The sequence below is a fragment of the Dasypus novemcinctus genome, chromosome X, assembly GCF_030445035.2.
Source record: "Dasypus novemcinctus isolate mDasNov1 chromosome X, mDasNov1.1.hap2, whole genome shotgun sequence".
Classification (NCBI taxonomy): Eukaryota; Metazoa; Chordata; class Mammalia; order Cingulata; family Dasypodidae; genus Dasypus; species Dasypus novemcinctus.
The window spans coordinates 186899046-186922583 of NC_080704.1; the positions used below are offsets into that span (position 1 = coordinate 186899046).

Consider the following 23538-nt stretch of genomic DNA (forward strand, 5'->3'; position numbering starts at 1 on the left):
TGGGGAAATGCAAATTGAAACTACAATGAGATATCATTTCACATTTTATAGAGTGGCCATTATAAAAAACAGAAATCTACAAGTGCTGGAAAGGATATGGAGAAATAGGAACACTCCTTCACTGTTGGTGGGAATATAGAATGGTGCATCTGCTATGGAAGATAAGCTGGCAGTTCCTCAGGAACTTAAACATATAGGAATTTTGTATGACCCAGCAATTCTGCTGCTGGGCATTTTATTCAGAAAAACCAAAAGCATGAATATGGACAAACATTTGCACACTGAGGTTCATAGCAGCATTATTCACAATTTCCAAAAAATGGAAGCAACCCAAGTGCCCATCAATCGAAGAAAGAATAAACAAAATGTCATATATATATATACGATAGAATAGTATTCAGCTGTAAAAGGAAATGAGGTCAGGATACATATGACAAGATTACCTTTAGTGCAATAAGTCAGACACAAAAGGATAAATATTGTTTGGGCTCACTAATATGAAGTAATTACAATGAGTAAACTCATGGAGTTAAAATCTATAGCCTAGAGTGCCTACAACTGAAAGCAGGAGGATTGCATCCAGTATCCATGTGGAATCTAAGCCCCCTCTTGACATAGATGTGCAATGGACACAACCAATCCAAGGTCCACCGAGAAAATGTGGCATTGGTGTGGGAAAAGTGGCCATGGTAGCTGCTGGGTGCGGGGAATGGGAGGAAGAGATGAGATGTGGAGGCGTTTTCGGGACTTGGAGTTGTCCTGGGTGGTGCTTCAGGGACAATTACCGGACATTGTAGATCCTCCCAGGGCCCACTGGATGGAATGTGGGAGAGTATGGGCTATAATGTGGACCATTGACCATGAGGTGCAGCGATGCCCAGAGATATACTTACCAAATGCAATGGATGTGTCATGATGATGGGAGAGAGTGTTGCTGTGGGGGGAGTGGTGGGTTGGGGGTGGTGGGGTTGAATGGGACCTCATATTTTTTGAATGTAGTATTTTTAAAAAATGAATAATAAAAAAATAAATAAAATCTATAGGATATCAGGAGATAGAATGAGGGTTGGGAAATGGGGACCTGATGCTTAATGTCTTTAGATGTTTTAATAACGTAGATTATAAAAGTTTGGAGATAGATAGAGATGATGGTAACATATTATAGTGAGTATAAGTTACAGCACGATTTATAGATGTGTTGTGGCTGAAAGGGGGAGTCTAAGGTCATATATGTCAATAGAAGGAAAGTTAGAGGATAAACCTGGGACAGTATAACATAATGACCTGGTGGTGGGTGAGGATTGTTCTTACATGGACTAGAACAAGAATGTTCTTAAATGAACTAGAACAAACATATGCCACTATTTCAAGGTGTTAAAAATACGGTGATATATGGGAAAATTCACTTAATATAAATTATGGACTATAGTTAACAGTAATACTGTAATATTTTTTCATTAAATATAACAAAAGTACCACACTGATGCAAAATGTCAACATTAGGGGTATATTAGTCAGCCAAAGGAGTGCTGATGCAAAATACCGGAAATCCAGGCTTTTATAAATGGTATTTATTTGGGGTAGAAACTTACACTTAATAGGTCATAAAGCATAATTTACTTCCTTTGCCAAAGTCTGTTGCCATGTGTTGGAGCAAAATGGCTGCCAACATTCAGCCTTCCTCTTCCTCTTAAGGTTCCATGGTCCCAGTTTCTTCCAATGTCAGCCATAGGCTGGGATAAGTCTCATCTATCTCCTGGGGCTCATTTCTCTCTGGGCTCAGCTGCTCTCTTCACAAGACCAGCTGTGAACTATCAGGCAAACAGCTCGTCTCTCTTTCTGGGGCCTCTGTCATGTCTAATGAAGCCTCCTCATGTATTTGCTTCTCTGTGTATTTACTTCCCATGGCTCCAGCTCCAAAACTCCAAGTAACTCCTGTGCCATGTCATTTTCTCTGTGAGTCCCTGCCCACCAAGGGGGTGGAGAATCAATATCCTAGTGAGATGGCCCAATCAAAGGCCTAATCATAACTTAATCATGCCCAGAGGAACAGACCAGTTTATAAAGTAAAGTGAAACCTCTAAATCCAATACAATCTAATGTACCCAGAGGAACAGATGATTTACAAACATAATCCAATATCTATTTTTGGAATTCATAAATAATACCAAACTGCTACACTCCACCCTCTGAATTCCAAAAAGACATTGCAATATTCAAAAAACCTTATTTCAGTAGCAGTGCTAAGTACAAAATCATATCACAATCAGTTTAAAGAAATAAAGTTTGTTTGGGCACAGAGTCCCATCTGATCCAGACCTCTGAAATTTACAAAATCATTTGTCTGCTTCCAATACACAAATGGGCACCATAAGGAGAAACTGGGAGAGAAACGTGAGTCATGAGTCTTCTACAGTTCAGTAAACCTGTAGGGTATACTCCATTCAATTTCAAACTCTGAGAGTCACTCTTAAGATGATGGTTTCTTCTCCTTGTTGCCTTATGGGGACTCACCCTTTTCACAGGCTTGCCCAATGGCCATTTTTGGGTTCCAATCTCATCAAGCATCTGGGTGTTCACCAAGCTCCAGAACTCACCCTCCAAGAGCACTGGGGTGATTGCCACACTTTACCCAATCTTTGGGTTAGAGTCTTAACCCTGTTAACACAGTGAAGTGAAGATAGCATCCTCCCTAACCTTTGGCATACAGGTTCAACCCTCTCAGAGCAAAGGGTTGACCACCTGGCCTTCCTTAATCCATAGGGGACAGGAGCACCCCTGTCAGACTTATGGGGTGGTGACAGTCCAAGCTGACAGTGGTTTTGTTCATATAGCTCTCTCTAAAACCTTGTTGGTTTAGCATGCAAGAAGCAAGGGTCCAAGCCATCAGACAGTAAGACTTTTCATAGGTCTTTCCTAGATAACTGCACCTTCAATCCCAATTTACAACTTCCAAGTTTAGTTAAGTCCTCAAATGGGGCACTATCTTCTGGGGGCTTGATTTCCAGAGGCTTGGAATTTCCAGAATCTGTTTCTGATTTCTTTGTGCTCTATAATTCAGTCCTCAGTTTATCTTTGTCATCTAGCATTTTGCTATAAGCTGCAAGGAGAAACCAAGCCACAATCTCCAAGCTTACTTTGGAAAGTTCTTCAGCTAAATGCCCAGGCTTGCCATTTTCAAGTTCTGTCTTCCATAAAACATCAGGAGTTAATGTCACTAAGTTCTCTTCAACTTTAAAACAGAGATCACCTTTCTTCCAGTTTCCAATAATAGTTTCATCATTTACTTATAAGGCCTCATGAAAGTCTCTTTAGTGTGCATATCCCTATCAACAATCTCTGCAAAACACTGTAGGTCTTTTCTACGAAGCATCTCACAATTCCTCCAAAAACTACCCTTTTATAAAAGCCAACCAATTTCTGGTATTTTGCATCAGCACAGTTAACAGGCCATAAAGTATAAGTTACTTCCTTCACCAAAGTCTGTTGTCACATGTTGGAGCAAGATGGCTGCTGACATTCAGCCTTCCTCTTCCTCTTAAGGCTCCATGGTCCTGGCTTCTTCCAATATCAGGTATAGGCTAGAATAAGTCTCATCTCTCTCCCAGGGCTCATTTCTCTCTGTGATCAGCTGCTCTGTTCTCTCCACAAGGTCAGCTCTAGATTATCAGTCTCTCTAGGCTTTGTCTCTCTCCCCGGGGCTTGATTCTCTCTGGGCTCAGCTGCTCTGCTCTCTCCAAAAGGTCAGTGAATGGCTCGCCTCTCTTCCTGGCGCTTCTGCTGTGTCTAATGGAGAGTTCTTTCTTCCTCTGTGTTCTTCTCCTGTGTGTTTACTTCTCCAGGCTTCAGCATCAAAACTCCAGCATCAAGACTCCAACCTCCTTACTCTACACTGTGGTTTCTCTGTTAGTCCCTCCAAGAGAGTGGGGACTCAACGTCCTACTGATGTGGCCCAATCAAAGCCTTAGTCATTATTTAATCAAGTAAAAGTGAAACCTCTAAATCCAATACAATCTAATATATCCAGAGGAACAGACCAATTTGCAAACATAATCCAGTATCTATTTTTAGAATTCATAAATAATACCAAACTGCTACAAGGGAGTTATAGGAGAACATTTTATTTTTTACATAACTTTTATGTAAACTTACATGTTTTCTTATTAAAAAAGTACAATAATTAAAAAAACTTGGGAAGCAGATGTGGCACAACTGATGGAGTGTCTACCTACCATATAGGAGGCCCAGGGTTCAGTACCCAGGGCATCCTGGCCCATGTGGTGACCTGGCCCATGCACAGTGATGACACATGCAAGAAGTGCTGTGCCACGCAGAGGTAACCCCCACCTAGGGGTGTCCCACGTGCAAGGAGTGTGCCCTGCAAGGAGAGCTGGCCTACTCGAAAAAAGCGCAGCCTGCCCAGGAGTGGTGCCGCACACATGGAAAGCTGATGCAGCAAGATGGCACAACAAGAAGAGACACAGATACCTGGTGCCGCCTGACGAGAATGCAAGTGGACACAGAAGAACATACAGTGAATGGACACAGAGAGCAGACAACAGGGGGGAAGGGGAGGGGAGAGGGAAAAAAAACTTAAAAAAAGACAAAACCAAAAAGCAAACATGAAGCTAAGTGGAAGAAGACACAAAATACTACGTAACGCATTATTCCATTTATGGAAAATGTAAATATAAATAAATTTATAGAGTTGGAATTGGTTTAGTGGTTTTTTAGGGCTAGGGAAAGATGGGATTGCAAGGTGATTGCTAAGGGGAATGGAGTTTTTCTTTTTGGAATAATGAAAATGTTCTTTAATTGATTGTCATGATGAATGCCCAATTTGGTGATTATACTAAAAGCCATTGATTTTACACAGTGGATGCACTGTAAGGTATGTGATAAACTGCTTTTATTAAAACACACATGATTATCTTAATTGATGTAGAAAAGGCATTTGACAGCTGACAAAATACAGTACCGTTTCTTGATAAAATCACATAGAACACTAGGAATAGAAGGAAACTACCTTAGCATAATTAACAGCATATATGTAAAGCCCAGCACTAATATCCTACTTCACGGTGAAAGACTGAAATCTTTCCCTCTAAGATCAGGAACGAGACAAGGATGCCCACTGTCACCACTCTTACTCAACATTGTACTGGAAGTTCTTGCCATGGCAATTAGGCAAGAAAAAGAAACAAAAGGCATCCAGATTAGAAAGAAGTAAAACGTTCCTTATTTGCAGAATATATATATATAAAATCATGAAAAATTCACAACAAAGCTCCTATAGATAATAAATTCAGAAAGTGGCGGGGTACGAGATCAATACCCCCAAATCGTGTTTCTATACATAAGCAACGAACAATTGGAAACAGAAACTTTTGAAAATTTCCATTCATAATAACAACTAAAAGCATCAAAGCTAGGAATAGATCTAAACAAGGATGTAAAGGACTTATACACAGAAAACTAGAAAATATTGCTAAAACAAATCAAAGAAGATCTAAATAAATGTAAAGATATTCAGTGTTCACAGATTGGAAGACTAAATATTGTTAATATATCATATTACCTAAAGCAATTTATAGATTCAATGTAATCCCAATCGAAATTCCAATGACCTTCTGGACAAATTTATATGGAAGGGTATAGGCCTCAGAGAGCTAAAGCAACCTTGAAAAAGAAGAATGAATTGGAGGATTCACACTTCATGATGTTAAAACTTATTACAAAGTACAGTTATCAAAACAACATGGTACTTGTACAAGGACAGACATGTAGACAAACGGAATAGAATTGAGAGCTCAGAAATGAACCCTCATATTTATGGCCAACTGATTTTTGACAAGGTGGCAAAGTCTGATAAATTGGGAAAGAATAGTTTCTTCAATAAATGATACTGGCGAAACTAGAGCTCCATTTGCAAAAAAAATAAAAACGAAAAAAGTAGAAGGAGTTCTCCTGTCTCACATCATATATAAAAATCAACTCAAAATGGGACAAAGACCTAAATATAATAGCTAAAACTATCAAACTCTTAAAAGAAAATGTAGGGAAATGGACTTGGCCCAGTGGTTAGGGCGTCCGTCTACCACATGGGAGGTCCGTGGTTCAAACCCCGGGCCCCCTTGACCCGTGTGGGGCTGGCCCATGCGCAGTGCTGATGCGCGCAAGGAGTGCCGTGCCATGCAAGGGTGTCCCCCGTGTGGGGCAGCCCCACGCGCAAGGAGTGCACCCGTGAGGAGAGCCGCCCAGTGTGAAAAGAAAGTGCAGCCTGCCCAGGAATGGCACCGCCCACACCTCCCGTGCCACTGACAACAACAGAAGCGGACAAAGAAACAAGATGCAGCAAATAGACACCAAGAACAGACAACCGGGGGGGGGGGGGGATTAAATAAATAAATAAATCTTAAAAAAAAAAAAGAAAATGTAGGGAAGCATCTTTAGAACATTGTTTTAGGCAATGTTTTCTTAGACTTTATACCCAAAGTACAAGCAATGAAAGAAAAAATAGAAAAATGCTACCTCTTCAAAATTAAACACTTTTGGTCCTCAAGGGATTTTATCATGAAAGTAAAAAGACATGTCACTACACAATAGGAGAAAAGTATTTAGAATCCACATATTCAATAAATGATTAATATCCAATATATAAAAAGAAATCCTTCAACTTAAGAGCCAAAAGACAGACAACTCAATTAAACAATGGGCAAAATACTTGAGAACAGATATCTCTCCAAAGATCATGTACAAATGGCCAGAAAGCACGTGAAAAAATGCTCAATATCATAAGCCATGAGATATACAAATCAAAAGCACAATGATTTACCACTTCATACCTATTAGAATGTCTGCTATTAAAAAATGGAAAATAACAAGTGGCGAAGAGTTTGTGGAGAAATAGGAACACTCATTAATTTCTGGTCGCAATGTAAAATGGTGCAGCCACTGTACAAGACAGTTTGGTGGTTCATTAGAAAGTACAGAACCACCATATGACCCAGCAATCCCATTACTAAATATATACCCAAAGAATTGAAAGCAGGGACTTGAACAGATATTTGCACACCAATGTTCACAGTGACATTACTCACAATTGCCAAAAAATGGAAGCAACCCACATGTGTATCAACTGATGAATGGATAAATAAAATACGGTATATACATACAATGGAATACTATTCAGCCATAAAAAGGAATGTAGTCCTGACACATGTGACAACATGGATGAACCTTGAAGACATCATGTTGAATGAAATAAGCCAGACACTAAAGGACAAATATTGTATGATCTCACTTATTTGAATTAGCAAAATTATTCTAAAATATAAATTACTAGGGAACAAAATGGGCATAGGGAATCAGAAGTTAAGGCTTAAAATGTGCAGTGTTCTTATTTGGAATGATGGAAATGTTTTGGTAATGGATGGTGCTGATGGTAGTACAACATCATGAATGCAATTAGCAGCACTGAAATATAAATGTGAATATGATTAAAAGGGGAAATAGATTGTATATATGGTGACAGAATAAAATTTTTTAAAAAATCCATGGAACTACACTATATCAACAGTGAACCCTAAGCTAAACCATGCCTTTAATTACTAGTACAGGCAGCGGACTTGGCCCAGTGGTTAGGGCGTCCGTCTACCACGTGGGAGGTGTGCGGTTCAAACCCTGAGTCTCCTTGACCCGTGTGGAGCTGGCCCATGCGCAGTGCTGATGTGCACAAGGAGTGCCCTGCCACGCAGGGGTGTCCCCCGCGTAGGGGAGCCCCACGCGCAAGGAGTGTGCCCTGTAAGGAGAGCCGCTCAGTACGAAAGGAAGTGCAGCCTGCCCAGGAATGGCACCGCACACAAGGAGAGCTGACACAGCAAGATAATGCAACAAAAAGAAACACAGATTCCCATGCTGCTGATAACAATAGAAGCGGACAAAGAAGATGCAGAGGGAGGGAAGAGAAATAAATAAATAAATCTTTAAAAAAATTACAGTACAATTATAAAAATGTGCTATCATTGACTGTAACAAATGTTCCAAACCAATGCAAGGTGGTGGTGGGTGGTGGGGTGGTATATTGGAATCCTGTATTTTATGCATGATTGTTCTGTAAATCCACTTTTCTAATGAAGAAAGACAATGGTGGTGTACATTCTTCTGACCTCCAAGTTTTCTGATGAAGTATCTGCAGTCATTTAAATCATTGTACCCCTAAATGTACTGTGTCATTTTTCTCTGGCTACTTCAAGTTGTTTTCATTGTCTTTAGTTTTCAGCAGTTTGATTGTGACATGTTTAGGCGTAGATAGTTTGCATTTATTTGAAATTCACTGAGTTTCTTAAATCTTTAAGTTTATATCTTTCAACAAATTTAAAAGTTTTCAGCCATAATTTCTTTAAATATTTTTTTCTGTAAAACATTTGCCTTTCCTTCTGGGATTCCAATGACATACATATTAGGCAGTCTGGTGTTCCTGATGCTCTTTTCCTTTTTTCCCAATTTTTGTCTGTTTTTTCCAGTTGGATAATTTCTATTTATTTATTTCATGTTCCCTGTGTCTTCTGTCATCTCCAGACTGTTACTGAATCCATTTAGTGAGATTTTTCAGTTAGGTTGTTGTATTTTCCACGTCTAAAATTTCCATTTGGTTCTTTGTTATATTACCTATTTCTTTGCTGATACTTTCTATCTTTCCATTCATTTCAAGTGTATTCAAATCTTATTGTTGGAGAGTGATTATTTATAATAGCTGTTTTAAAATCCTTTTCCTTATAATTCCAACATCTGTATCATCTTGGAATTGGCATATGCTGATTGTCTTTTCTCTTGTGATTTATTGTGACTTTCCTGGTTCTTGTACCCTGGACATTTAGAATATTTCATTCTGATAATCTGGGTCTTGTTTAAATCCTAGGATTAATGTTGGGTTTTTTACTATTTGTTTTACTTTGCAATCAACCCAGTAATGTTCGGCTTCCAAGTTCCTACCCACGTTTGTGGGATCTGGTTCTAATATAAATTCTGTTTTCAAGGACTGTGGCACTATTTGGATGTGCCCCTTTTGTGTGTCACTTATTGTTCAGTCTGGGACCTTGGAAGTTATCAAAACCTTTGGTATGGGAAGAGACTGTGGCTCAATCAGTTGGGTTCCTGTCTACCATATGGGAGGCCCTGGGTTCGTGTCCTTGGGCCTCCTTGTGAAGGCAGGCCTGCCTTCCAGCACCGTGGGAGAGCTGCCTCAGCAAGGTGTCAGAACAAAAAGGGAGACAAGCAAAAAAAAATGCAGAAGAGCACACAGCGAATGGACACAGAGAGCAAACAACAAGCAAGCCGTAATGAGGAGGGAAATTAATAAAGTAAAAAAGCCCTTTGGTATGCTATTTAGGGTCAGTTTGAGGTTGCACAGCTTGAGGTTGAGCTTTAGAATTTATACATAATTTTACAAGGTGGCTTTTTTAGCTCCCTTGTCTCCATGATCTCCCTATCATTTTGTGGTTTCCATGGGCACCATGGAAGACAAGTGCGAATGATGAAAGGGAAAATTGAATAGTCCATTTTAAAATATGCATTATACAGTCACACTTGTGCATTTGTATAAAATTTATATAAATTATGTATGCTTATAGGTAAAAATTTGTCAAATAAACATGATTCTTCATCCCATATAAATTCATTCATTATCTAGACATCAATTTTTGTGGTATCAATTTACTGTTATCCATTACCCACTAGACTCAAAAGCTGTTTACTCACTGTGCATGATGTTGGAGGCCTGGAAATCTGGATCCTGGGGCTGCACTCCAGCTGCATTGGGGAGGAAACGCTGCATATTCTCTGTGAGGTACCAGCTACGGTTCTCATCAAATACAGAAAACAATATGATGTTTCTCTTGTCTGACATTATCTGTTAATTACAAGCATTGAAAGGGAGAAAGAAATGCTACTGGAATTATCAGGGAGGAATGAACAGTCTACAATGGAAGTGATGTCATGCACTTTATATGCACTTTATACAACCCTTTGTTTAATAACATTTTCTTCTAGGGTCACTAATATGGAATGTACCAGGGCTTGGGAGAGGGCAGTAAGTGCTATGAGCAGTAAGTATGTGTTTAGAGCAAATGAGTCCTCAGGGCAAGGGAGTGACTAGACCTATAAGATATATATTTTTTGTACCCAAGACTGGATGCTGTCTAATTTTTTGGTAGGTTATAGCCTTACTGACTGTATGATTGGATCAGATAACATTAGCTCTTTAAATACCTAAGTGATTATTCATTCTTAAACAAGTTATTCAAGTCAAATAGGATTAATGCGTTTCCTAAACTTCCATTTACCAACTGCCCTTCCACAAGGCAATCTATTTAAAAACAGAAAAAATAGAATAATGGAAATCAAATAAAAAAGCTAAAATGAACAATAAAAATGTTAAACAACACTAATACTTTCAGTTTAAATAAAAAAAAATCAGACCAAACTTATGTATTAGTCACTTGTTAATTGAGATTCACAGTGTAAATCTCATTAATGTATATAAATTTCATTTTGTATAACCTATACTATAGACACAAAAATGTAGAAGGGAGGAGATTTAGTAATATAGAATTATATTTCAGTCCTTTACCAAAAACTTGTGGGAAAATTATATAATTAGGAAAAACTTGTTAGGATGGGTTCTTAGCCAAACTTATGCCTTTCTGTGTTTATGTTCCACATGTTTTACCTGCACAAAGGTTCATGTGTTTTACTCTCTAAAGCAATGAAATATTAATTAAAAGACTGTTCTCAAAGGGTACTTACACTTAATGTATGTAAAATTTTCAATTAGCTTGACTGTAAAAGTGTGGAAATGGACAGAGTTGATTGTAACACATTATAGGGAGTATAACTAACACGGCTGGTTTATCAGTGGGATTGTGGCTGAAAGGGGTAGTCTAAGGATGTAAATGTCAGTTGAAAGAAAGTTAGAAAATAATCTAGGGACTGTATAACATTGTGAACCTGGTGGTAGATGAGGATTGTGGTTAATAGTACAAATACAAGAATGTTCTTCTATGAACTACGACAAATGTACATCGCTATCACAAAGTGGTAAGAATATAGCGAGGCATGGGAAAATATAACTAATGTAACTTATGGACTATAGTTAACAGCAATATTATAATATTCTTCCTCAATATCAAAGAAGATACCACATCAATGCTAAGAGTCAATAATAGGTGGTTATGGGATTTTTTTTCTGTTGGACTAAGGAAAATGTTAAAAAATTTACTGAGGTGATGACTGCACAACTCTGTGATGAAAGTGAGACTGAGTGTACAATTTGGATAGAGTGTACAAGACATGGGACTGTATAACAGTGAACTGTGTGGTGGATGATGGACTGGGTTAACCATATAAATATGAGATTATTCTCTCATGAACTATCACAAATGCACAATACTAATACATGGTGTTAATAATAGGGAAGTGTATGGAAAAATAAACCAAATGTAAGCTATGGACCATAGCGTGTAGTAATATTTTGATGATGTTCTTTCATAATCTGTAACAAATGTTCCACAACACTGCAAGGTGTTGGTGGAGGGGTGATGTTTTGGAATTCTGCACATTATGCATGATTTTTTTGTAACCTCACAACTTCTCTAATAAAAAAAATATATATTTTAAAAGACTGTTCTTAGACTAGAAGAAATCCTATATATCATAAATAAACAAATGGACATGTAGTTAACTCTTGGCAATGTGGCAATGAGTTATTCTGGAGTCAAGCAATGAGTTTTTATGAAAAAAACCAAGGGTTTTTTGTTCAGAGAGTTAGCTTTATTTTTTTTTAAGAAGCAGAAATGTACAAAATGTACAAATTATAACCATATTAAAGTCAAATAATTCTGAAATATTTTATAACTCTTCTCATATTTCACTCAACAAATATTTATTGACTTCTGATTAAATGCCATGTGCTGGTACTAGATGCTGGTAACATGCTAATTTTTAGGTTCATTTGGGTCCCTCACAATGAGATTTCAAGGAAAAAGTCTAGGCTGTAAATATAAATTTGTGGATCACCTAAAAATATGTGATAACTGAAGATATAAAAATGGGCAAAATCACCCAGATAGGTAATGAGCATTTTAGAAATGATTTAGAGTCCAGGCTCTCCTATGCATCTAAAAGGTAAATTATTACACCAAACACATATTTGATAAAGTTAAGAGAAACCTAGCTTGTTTCTTTTATTAGGTTATCTTGACGCCTATTATCTTTCCAAGGGCTATTAGGGGACATATGCTGAGAAAATATAGGAAATACTATCTAAAATTCATATGCATCATCATCTTATTTTTTAGGTTCAAATCTAACAGTGAGAAAGGAAAGAACTCACCTGGTTTCCTCTCTGATCTACAGATTCTTTGTAGCAGATGAGGAGAGGTCCAATGAGTCCTGAAGCAAGATCTCTCTCTAGATTAATGAAGCTAGAGTAATATCGGGTCAGGCACCGAGGATCTGATTTGGTTGGCCCATCTTCTAGAGTCACTGTCCATTTATACTTGAATATTTCTCCTGGCATAACTGGAAAATCCTTCAAATGTTTCGCACCTACCCAAACCCAAAGCCAGAAATAGCTCGATTAGAGTATAACAAGCCACTTATTAGTAATCTTACTGTTACTGCAAGGGATTTACAAATCTATATGTGCACATGGATTTTCTCTTTAAATGGAAACTACAACTGAGCTTATTAGAAGTTTAGGACCCACACAATTTTTTACAATAAGAGCAAGAACTGAGACCAGCCTTCAGGGTAATGGATCTTCAGGGCAAGAACTGTCTAATTTTTAATTAAAACTCTATTTTGGGGTATCTTTAAAACCTGAAGATCCAGTCTGAGCCAAAATATCCCCATTAGGTTATGTCTGACCAATGGTTAAGGAACCTATAGTAAGGGAGCAGTATATGCTCTTTCAATATTTCCCAGCCTATTTCTCATCCGTATTCCAGAAGCTAGAAGAGAGGGTTGGTAGGTATTAGAGAAAATAGAAAAAGAGACATTATTTAATAGGTCATGCTGTTTGAGTACTCTTTCTTTGACAACACTATTTGGCCACCAGTGCTTTGTGTGTGGCAGGTGCCAAATGCTGCCCTTTTCATGGCACATGTGTAGGGTATTTTGGAGTCATCATGGGAAACATCACCATATAGTTACCCAACATGAGAGATTTCTCTTCATCTACCTGCTGTAACACTCTCCACTCCAATCATCTCTTAACCCCAGTGATGAATCCAAAAGCCTAGGATGTCTCACCCTTCCAGGCTTTTTGAGCAGGATATCTTCAAAAAGTATAAAACCCAGATACCTCCAACAATATCCACTTGTTACAGAGGAAGCCATGCATTATTGCCATGTGAAACTGTGGAAGGGAAAACCTTTTCACTGTTATGCCCTCTTCTTGACTGCTGTTATGGGTGGTACAACCTTCAGAATTCTCCACATAGAAAGCAAGTCGCAAGTAACTATGTTCATTGAGTCTTCTGAATTCCAGAGCACACATTCATTAGCTCCCCAGAATGCTGTGACTATGCAATCTCCCATAAAGGAACACAAAACTAGTTTTAGAATTTTCATAAGCAACAATGAATATGAGAAAATAGTGGAGGGAAAATTATTTATAACCAGCCTATCTTAAATCATATGATACAGAAGGATTCAGAAAATTTATCCTCTATATACCATATATTTAGAAGTTAGTCGAAGACTTTCTTCCACCAAAACAATGCAGTTTTGTTGTTTTTCCATTAAAAACAATGCAATTAACCATGAATGTTCTTTCATGAACTAAAACAAATGTTTGTGATTTTTCAAGGTTCATTAAATAGAAACTGAAACCCAGTATGCGAGGAAATACACCCAATGTGTGTTGTGGACCAAAGTGAACAATAATATTTTAATATTCTCTCATCAACTGAAACAAAGGTACTGCACCAAAGCAAAGTTTCAACAAAAGGGGAATATATGTGCATGTTGTGTTTTTACATGACTTTTGTGTAAACCTACAACTTTTCTAATTTAAAAAAATTACAATAATTAAAATCATTATGCTAAGTGAAAAAAAAACAGCACAAAGTGCTACATATGGTATGATTCCATTTGTATAAAACATACATTAAATAAATCTGTAGAGACAGAATTAGTTTAGTGGTTATGTAAGTCTGGGGAAGGCTAGAGGAATTGAGGGGTGACTGCTAAGGGGTAGGGGGTGTTTCTTTTTGGAGTAATGAAAATGTTCTAAAATTGATTGTGATGATAAATGCATAGCTCTGTGATTATACTAAAAGCTTTCGATTTTCCACCTTGGATGGATTGTATGGTATGTGAATATAGTGCAATAAAACTCCTTTAAAAATGTAACTTTGTACCAGGCATAGATAGTATATAATACAAATTTGAATGATAAGCTGGTGAACTATGAGAAGAAAGCATTAAGATGTAAAAAGGATTGGATATCAAGCAATAAATAGAATGATTAATAAGCTGAAAGCCCTAAGGAATATAGTGAAGAGACTTATTTTCTTTTCCTAATAAAAGAAAAGAAAGCCTTACTTCAGGAATACAGTAAATAAAAAAGTTAAAAGATCAGCATGGTCCAAATATGAAGTGAACTAAAATTCATTATGGTTTCCAACTTCTGGTAGAGAATAAGAAAGGAGAATCTATTTGACCTTAATGGTAAAAATACTGTAAGCATAATCATAGCATGCTACCTAACTTCAGAAAATTTATATACCTATAAAAAGAAACACACATACTAAAATATTATAAATGCTGTTTTTATCTTTAACTTTTAGAATAAATATATAGACAAAGCAAGGAATAATTTAAAATTACAGCACAAAATGTGAATATTATTGACTTTAGTTTTATAAAAGTGAAGATATGGCTGGCAACAGTTGAAAAACGGAAGAAGAGATGAGGAGGGAAAGAGTATAGTTGTTAATAAGCTGTACTTATTGCTATATAAATGAGCCAAGGATGGCTTCTCTGTAGTGGCCCTGTCTGTTGTTCACTTCTTCACGGCAGCCTGGGTCTATTACAAAAATCTGTTGGCAAATTCTTACACATCCAATTAAAAAAAATAGCTCAAATAATCCATTTTTATCCATTTAGAGTTAACTGCTTTATTAAACTACAGAAATTTCGCCTAGCTTTATTTCTTAGTTGATATGATAGGACCCTGTATTTATAAGACCTCATTCTGCTTCAGCACCTCTTTGGCCCAGAGGCTCCCAGCTGTGCTGACTTTATTCCACCTGGACACAAAAACCCTCTTCCCCCCTTTTCTTCCTTGCCCCCTCCGCAAGAGTTTGGGAGTTTTCCACTGCCCTTCTTCCCCTCTATTGGGCTCTGGCCTCTGAAAAGTTTCCCACTGTGAAGGACCTCCCCTCACATGGAATTTGTCAGTGCTGTAGCCCCCAATAAGTAGCATGTGTTACTGCCATCTACTGGTCAAATATATTTCTTGGTTGACTTCTAAATCCAATTGAAATCACTGCATTTACAAAGCATGGAGTCAAGATATTACCCAATCACCAACATATCAAAAGCGGACCTTTTGTATATTTAAAAAATTCTAACAGTATCCAACTGAGGAAATAAAAACACTCACAAAACTGTAAAACAACTGGGATGGGAAGGAGCACTTAACACATCATAAAGTAATTATACAATGTCTAAAGTTGATAAAGTATTAGCAGTATAAGAAAGATTTTAAAGATATAGAGATAACTACAAAAAATTAAAACAAAAATGTTTCAAATGAGTACCTCTAGGGAGTAGAATTTATTACTTTGATAAAAGAAGAAATATTCACCCAAAATTAAAAACTAGAAAGAATATGTATAACATCCATTCTACTAAAAAGAAAAAAAAATAGAACAAATAAAACTACTGAGAAAAAGGAATGAAAGGCTAACAGTGGTAAACAAAAATATAAAATTACCATAATACATACAACTATATCAGTAATAATGTGACTGGGCTAAAAATTCCCTATCAAAAATGGAGGTTGAGTACAAAAAACCCAATTATATGCTCTGTACATGCAAGAGACCATATGCAAAATAATGAAGGCAGGCTCCTCCCTCACACAATATACAAAAAATAATGCAAAATGAAAAGTTATGTATAAATCATACATTATGTGTGTATTTATGCATAAATCATAACTATAACACTCAGAAGAAAACATAGATAAACGTCTTCAGGACCTTGTGTTAGGCAATGATTTCTTAGACTTTACAGCCAAAGCACAAACAATGAAAGAACAAATAGATAAATGGGACTCCATAAAAAATTAAAACTTTTGAGCATCAAAGGACTTCATAAAAGTAAAAATATATTCTATGAAATGGGAGAAAATATTTGGAAGCCACATATCTAAGGATATAATAGCTAGAGTATGGAAAGAAATCTACAACTCAACAACAATACAAATAACCCAGTTAAAAACTGGGCAAAAGAAGATACACAAGTGACCGACAAGCACTTGAAAAGATGCTCAACATCAATAGCCATTAGGAAAATGCAAATCAAAGCTGTAATTAAACAGAAGATTGTGGGAAAATGGTGGAGTAGGAACCTCCAGGATTTAGTCCTTCTACCCAAACAACTATTATACAGACAGAAAATATCTGAAACAACTGTTTTGAAATTCCAGAGGCCAGAAGAACCCTGTACGGCATCCAGGGAAGAGAAGGAGAAAGAGGCTTATAAATTACCATAAAGTACAGTAAATTTCTCTCTCTGTATAATGGCTACCAGCACCCATCCCACACTCTCAAGGCAGGCCACCATGAAGTCCAGTCCCTGGCTAGCTAGCTAGTGACAGAAAGAGACATAAGAATTTTCTTCCCCAAGAACAGGAGTGTGTATAGCTGATCACTGATCATGGCTTTTAATTAGTGAATTAAGATCACAAGGGGCCTAGCTATGAGGGCAGTTACTGTTTCAACCCACTGGGACAAAGGCAGGGGCAGTCATTATTTCTACCCAGACAGGGTGGTGGTGGTGGTGGTGAATTAAGATGCTGTCCTTCCTTAGGACTGACAGAACAATTAGTTGAAGGACTGCATTTTCTGGGCAAGACAGGAAAGCTCAGCTTTGGGAAGTCATTGGAAAAGCTCATGGTGTCCTTCCAGATCCCCTCCCAAGGGCACTTTGGAGCCAGTCTGTGCCTCTTTTGTGGGTCCCTGGCCCTGACTAGGCTGGAAAAAACTGATTTGGGTAAGTCGTCTATGGAGTGCCATACACCCAGAATTTATCTTTCAGGTAAAAGCAGCTTAAGACAAGGAAAGGTGTATAAGAAGCTATAGAGGTGAGCAGTTTGGGACAAAGGCCTGCCAGTTTCAAAAACCTGGGAGAGGGAGGTCTGTATTCTGGTAGAGAGAAAGGACAATCAAACTCCTGTAATCAGGGGACTCCAAAACAACCAAAATGCAAAACCTAGGACAAGACAGAGGACTAGAAAGATAGGAAAAATCCTGCACACTGCATAAGCCTTGGACAGACCTTCCTGATTGGAGGAATGAAGCTCAAGAAAATCTGTCTTATCAACAGCTGGTTACAAAACAAAGAAACAGACATCTCCGAGACTAAATCCCAAAGTTAACATTTTAAAATATTAAAATGTTCCGTGTGCAACAAAAGATTAAAAGATAAAGAAACAAGAAATTATGGCCCATCCAAAGGAAAAGGGCAAAAACACAGAAGACACCAACAAAGAAGAAAAGCATGTTTTTTTTTATTGACTTTGTAATAATATTACATTAAAAATATATATGTGAGGTCCCATTCAACCCCCCCCACCCCCCCCTCCCCCCCCCCCCAACAACACTCGTTCCCATCATCATGACACATCCATTGCATTTGGTAAGTACATCTTTGGGCACCTCTGCACCTCATATACATTGGTTCACATCATGGCCCATACTCTCCCCCATTCCATCCAGTGGGCCCTGTGAGGATTTACAATGTCCGGTGATTACCTATGAAGCACCATCCAGGGCAGCTCCATGTCCCAAAGACGCCTCCACCTCTCATCTCTTCCTGCCTTTCCCCATACCCATCGTCCACCATGTCCACTTTTCCCAATCCAATGCCACCTCTTCTATGTGGACATCGGATTGGTTGTGTCCATTGCACCTCTATGTCAAGAGGAGGCTCAGATTCCACATGGATGCTGGATGCAATACTCCCATTCTCAGTTGTAATCACTCTAGGCTCCATGGTGTGGTGGTTGTCCTTCTTCAACTCCATCTTAGCTGAGTGTGGTAAGTCCAATAGATCAGATTGTAGGTGCTGGAGTCTGTTGAGGCTCAGGACCTGGCTATCACATTGTCAGTCCAGAGGTTCAAATCCCCTAAATATATCTTAAACCCCAACATTAACTGCACCTCCAGCACATTAGCATGAAAGTCTTATGAAGGGAGATCCCATCTGAGTCCAGATTCATCACACATAAACACCATTTCCAAAGAGGGGCCATCTGCCCTGGTAGTTAACCCCATCGGCCATGACCATAACTCCCATGGGTCTCTTTAGCCCTCAAAGGAACCAATATCTGGGGGTTGTATCTGCTTTATCTGTCTCTCTGACTCTGCTCAGTTGTGCATGAGGGCAATCCTTCTGCCAGCCTCCAGACTCGAAAAGCATGTTGATATACTGAACAAAGCCTTTAAAAAAAAAAAAGATCTTAAAAAGGCTCAAGGAGATGAAAGAAAGTACAGAGCAAGAACTAAAGGATATCAGTAAAGAGACAGAAATTTTATGAAGGAACCAGCAGAACTACTGGGGTTGAACACCACCACAGCTGAAATGAAAAATTATCCAGGAGGATTTCAAAAGCATATTGGAGGGGAAGCGGCTGTGGCTCAATCAGTTGGGCTCCCGTCTACCGTATGGGAAGCCCTAGGTTCATGTCCCGGGGTCTCCTTGTGAAGGCAGGCTCATCTGCATGCTGTGGAGAGCTGCTGGCCCGGACACCATGGAGTGCCACCAGCCCGCAAGCGCCACAGAGTGCCGCCAGGCCTGCAAGCACCCCAGAGAGCTGACTCAGCAAGGTGACACAGAGAGCAGACAACAAGCAAGCCGCAAGGAGGGGGGGGGGGAACTAAATTAAAAAAATAAATACAGACACAGAAGAACACACAGCAAATGGACACAGAGAGCAGACAGCAAGCAAGCCACAGAGAGGGGTTGGGGTGGATTAAAAAAAAAAGCATATTGGAGCTGCCAGAAGATAGAGCCAGTATGAAGACAAGACATTTGAAATGAGTCACGCCGAAGAGCACAAAGTAAAAAGAAATATTAAAAATGAAAATAGCCTAAGACACCTGTGGGAGATCATCAAGCAAACCAATTGTGGCAGTTTGATATTATCGATGAATTTCAAAAAGAAATACTGATTATGTTTGTAAACTGGTCTGTTTCTCTGAGCTTGTGATACTCATTGATTAAATCAAGAAGTTTCATTTTTACCTGATTAAATTAAGATTAAGGCTTTTACTAAGCCGTGTCAGTAAGACACTGAGTCCCTGCCCCCTTGGTGGGTGGACACTCACACAGAAAATGACATGGCAGAGGAGAGAGCTGAATTTTGATGCTGGATCCCCAAGGAAAGAGCCAAGCTGTTTGCCTGATAGTGTAGAGCTGCCCTTGTTGAGAGAGCAGAGAAGCTGAGCCCAGAAAGAGATGAGCCCTAAGGCACATACCAGCCAAACTGCAGCATGAACTGCCGAGCCTCCAGTCTGCCCTGAGGAAACTGCCTTCCAACCCCTGCCTGAAAAGATTAATCCTGTCTCACCAGAAGAAAATCCAAAGGAATACCCTGAGGATATAGCTTGCAAGGCATTTCTTATCTTTCTCCTTACCCACCCCCACCACCATCTTGTCCTCAGACCTATTACTAGACTAAAATCACAACAAGCCCCCAAAGGTGAAATACAAAGTGTAACCCATGAAGAAGTATGCTATACTCTGAAAGAACCGTATGAGTTTTCCAACTTATATAGACAGAAATCAGGGGAATATGTGTGGGAATGGATACTGTAAAGCATATTAATTAATTACAGTTGTAAAAACAGTATGGTATTGGCAAAAAGATAGACAGTTTGATCAATGGATTTGATTTGAGAATTCAGAAATACATCCCCACCTCTCTGATTTGTCAAGTGATTTTTGACAAGGCTTTCAAGCCCTCCCGCCTGGGCTAGAAGAGTCTTCAGCAAATGGTGCTGGGAGAACTTGATATACATATCCAAAAGAAAGAAAGAGGACTCCTGTCTCACACCGCATACAAAAATTAACTCAAAATGATCCTGGTAAGATGGTGGCAGATTAAGGAGCTCCAAGATTCAGCTCATCCTTCAAGGCAGTAATAACCACCCGAGTTATCTAAAGAAACTGTTTGGGAGGCCTAGGAGACCAAAAGAGCATCCTGCAACATCCTTGAAAGAATGGAAGGAGGAGACTGCCTATTTGCAGTGAATATTCATGAGTAGCCAGATCAGGAGCTATTCCATGGCTGGAGCAGGAAGCTCCATTTCCCAAAAGTGGGGGAGGAAGAGATGGTTGGGCACCAAATTCAGCTACTGATTTGTAAAGTCAACTTGCTAAAGTATCATCCTAAGAACAGCTAAAGTTAGAGTCTGTCCAAGTCAGAAAGAGGCCAGTAGATGCCATTTTTACTCCACCCCTTGGCATGAGGGGAAGCAGGGATGATTGAAAATCACAGTGAAGGGAGGGACCAGATTCTTTCCATCCAGATCAGATTGCTGCTTTCCTAAGCTCCAGCCCCACCTATGGCAGGGAGTAAGCTGGCGGGAACTGCATCAGCCTCTTTGGGCAACTGCAGTTGCTTTCAGCCCACACTGACTGGATACTTGGACACCTATAGCTCCATCCCTGGCCCACAATAGGATAGATGGTGTATTAGTCAGCCAAAGGGGTGCTGATGCAGCATACCAGAAATTGATTAGTTTTTACAAATGGTATTTATTTGGGGTAGAATGTTATAGTTACCAGGCCATAAAGTATAAGTTACTTCCCTCACCAAAGTCTATTCCCACGTGTTGGAGCATAATGGCTGCTGCCAGGGTTCAGGTTTCCTGGGTTCCTCTTTTCCCAGGGTTAATTTCTCTCTGGGTTCAGCAACTCTGTTTTCTCCACAAGGTCAGCTGTAGACTAGGAGGCTCTCTAGGCTTTGCCTCACTCTGCAAAGCCAGCTGTAGACTATCAGGTGACCAGCTCTGTCTTCCTACCTGGGGCTTGATTCTCTCTGGGCTCAGTTGCTCTGCTCCTCTGTGTGCTTACTTCCCAGGCTCCAGCTCAAAACTCCAGCATCAAAACTCCAACTAACTCCTCTGCTCTGCTGTGTAGTTTTAACTGTGAGTCCCCACCCACCAAGAGGTAGGGATTCAAAATCCTATTGATGTGGCCCAATCAAAGCCCTAATTATAATTTAATCGTGCCCTGGTACAGACCAGTTTACAAACATAATCCAATGTCTATTTTTGGAATTCATAAACCATATCAAATGGCTACAGAAGAGAAGCTTTGTTTCCTCAGCCTATTCAGGCAACTATAGGCACTTTCAGCCCATATGAACTGGTTTGTTGAGCACCTTTGATTCCTTTTACACCCAAGCACCTCCATAGAAGGGGCTTGTGTTTCTTCAGCCTCTCAGGGCAACTACAGGCACTTTCGGCCTATGCTGTTGGGCACCTGTGGCTCTACCCCCCATAAGACAAGAGGGGGTGCTGTTTTCCTAGCCTCCCTGGGTAATTTCAGGTGCCTTGAGTCTCCACAGACTGAATAGTCAGACACCTGTAGCTCCATTCCAGCACCCAAGTAGGAAAGGCTGTGCTTTCTCAGCCTCTCTGCATAACAGCAGGCACTTTCAGCCTCCATGGACTGGACTGTTGGGCATCTGTGGGTCCAACCCCACCCCCCAATCGGATAGGAGGGGGCTGGTGCTTCCTCAGCCTCTCTGGGCAATGGCAGGCACTTTCAACCTACAGAGACTGAACTGCTTTGTGCTTGTGGATCCACTCCCATTCCCTAAAGAGCAGAAGGGACAGTATTCCCTCAGCCTCTCAGGGCAACTTCAGGTGAATTCAGCCTACATGGATTACACTGTTGGGCAGTCAGGACAGTCCATCCCCACCCCTGACAGGAAGGAGACTGACTGCTATGTCAGTCTACCTGGGTATAACTGTGGTCATTTTGGACCCACATGGCAGATAGGTGCCCACGCTTGCAGCTCTATCCCTGCCCCGTGCAGGGGAGTAAGGGATGTGAAGCTTCATTAGTCTCTCCAAGCAACTATAGACAGTCTTGGACTGCATGACTTAAATTATTACACATGGTTGCAGCTCTGTCCCTGCCCTGAAAGAGGAGAAAGGTGGTAGAAACCATCAATTCTTGGTGCAATACAAGCAACTTCAGCCTCCACAGATTACAATACCAACTACATCCTCAGCTCCCACTACACAACTAGCAAGGGAGAAAGGACAAGAAAGCTGTAAACTAAAAGGAGAAACTGCTCCCAGAATAAGTACATCTAGTAAGCCAGATGCTAAGACACCAACAAAAAATTATAATTCATACAAGAAATAGGAAGATATGGCCCAGAAAAATGAAAAAGATAAGCCTCCAGATGACATAAAGGAGTTGAGACAACTAATCATAGATGTTCAAACAAATCTTCTTGATACATTAAGTGAGATGAATAAAGGGATAAAGTATATTAAGGAGACACTGGGTGAACACAAAGAAGAATTTGACAGCATACATAGAAAAATAGCAGATCTTATGGGAATGAAAGGCACAATAAATAAAATAAAAAATACGCTGGAGGCATATAACAGCAGATTGGAGGAGACAGAAGAAAGGATCACTGAGCTTGAAGACATAGCCTCCAAAAGCAAACATATAAAATAACAGAAGAAAAGAATGGAAAAATTAAATAAAATCTCAGGGAACTGAATAATGGGAAGATACATGCAAGCATATGTCATGGGTGTTTCAGAAGGAGAAGAGAAGGGAAATGGGGTAGAAGGAATATTTGAAGAAATAATGGTTGAAATTTTCCCAACCCTATTGAAGGACATAGATACCTTTGTCCAAGAAGCACAACATACTCCCAACTGAATAATTCTGCATAGGTCAACTCCAAGACACATACTAATCAGAATGTCAAATGCCAAAAACAAAGAGAGAATTCTGAAAGCAGCAAGAGAAAAGCTATGCATAACAAACAAGGGATACCCAATAGGATTAATTGTCAATGTCACATCAGAAACCATAGAGGCAAGAAGGCAGTGGCATTGTATACTTAATATACTGCAGAAGAAAAACTGCTAGACAAGAATCTTATATCTGACAAGATAGACTTTCAAAAATGAGGGTGAGTTTAGAATATTCACAGATAAGCAGAAACTGAGAGGATTTGTAACCAAAAGACCAACTTTGCAGGAA

At 39.3% G+C, this 23538-nt stretch overlaps 1 protein-coding gene across 1 annotated transcript in view; it reads right to left on the reverse strand.

Annotated features, from left to right (window-relative positions):
* Positions 1–23538, reverse strand: part of F8 (coagulation factor VIII) — a 382001-nt gene that overhangs the window by 132678 nt on the left and 225785 nt on the right. The window contains exons 11-12 of the mRNA XM_058291449.2: positions 12392–12606; positions 9760–9910 (exon numbers count right to left, since the gene is read on the reverse strand). Of these exons, the coding sequence (XP_058147432.1) occupies positions 9760–9910; positions 12392–12606 (366 nt within the window). The remainder of the gene's footprint in view (positions 1–9759; positions 9911–12391; positions 12607–23538) is intronic.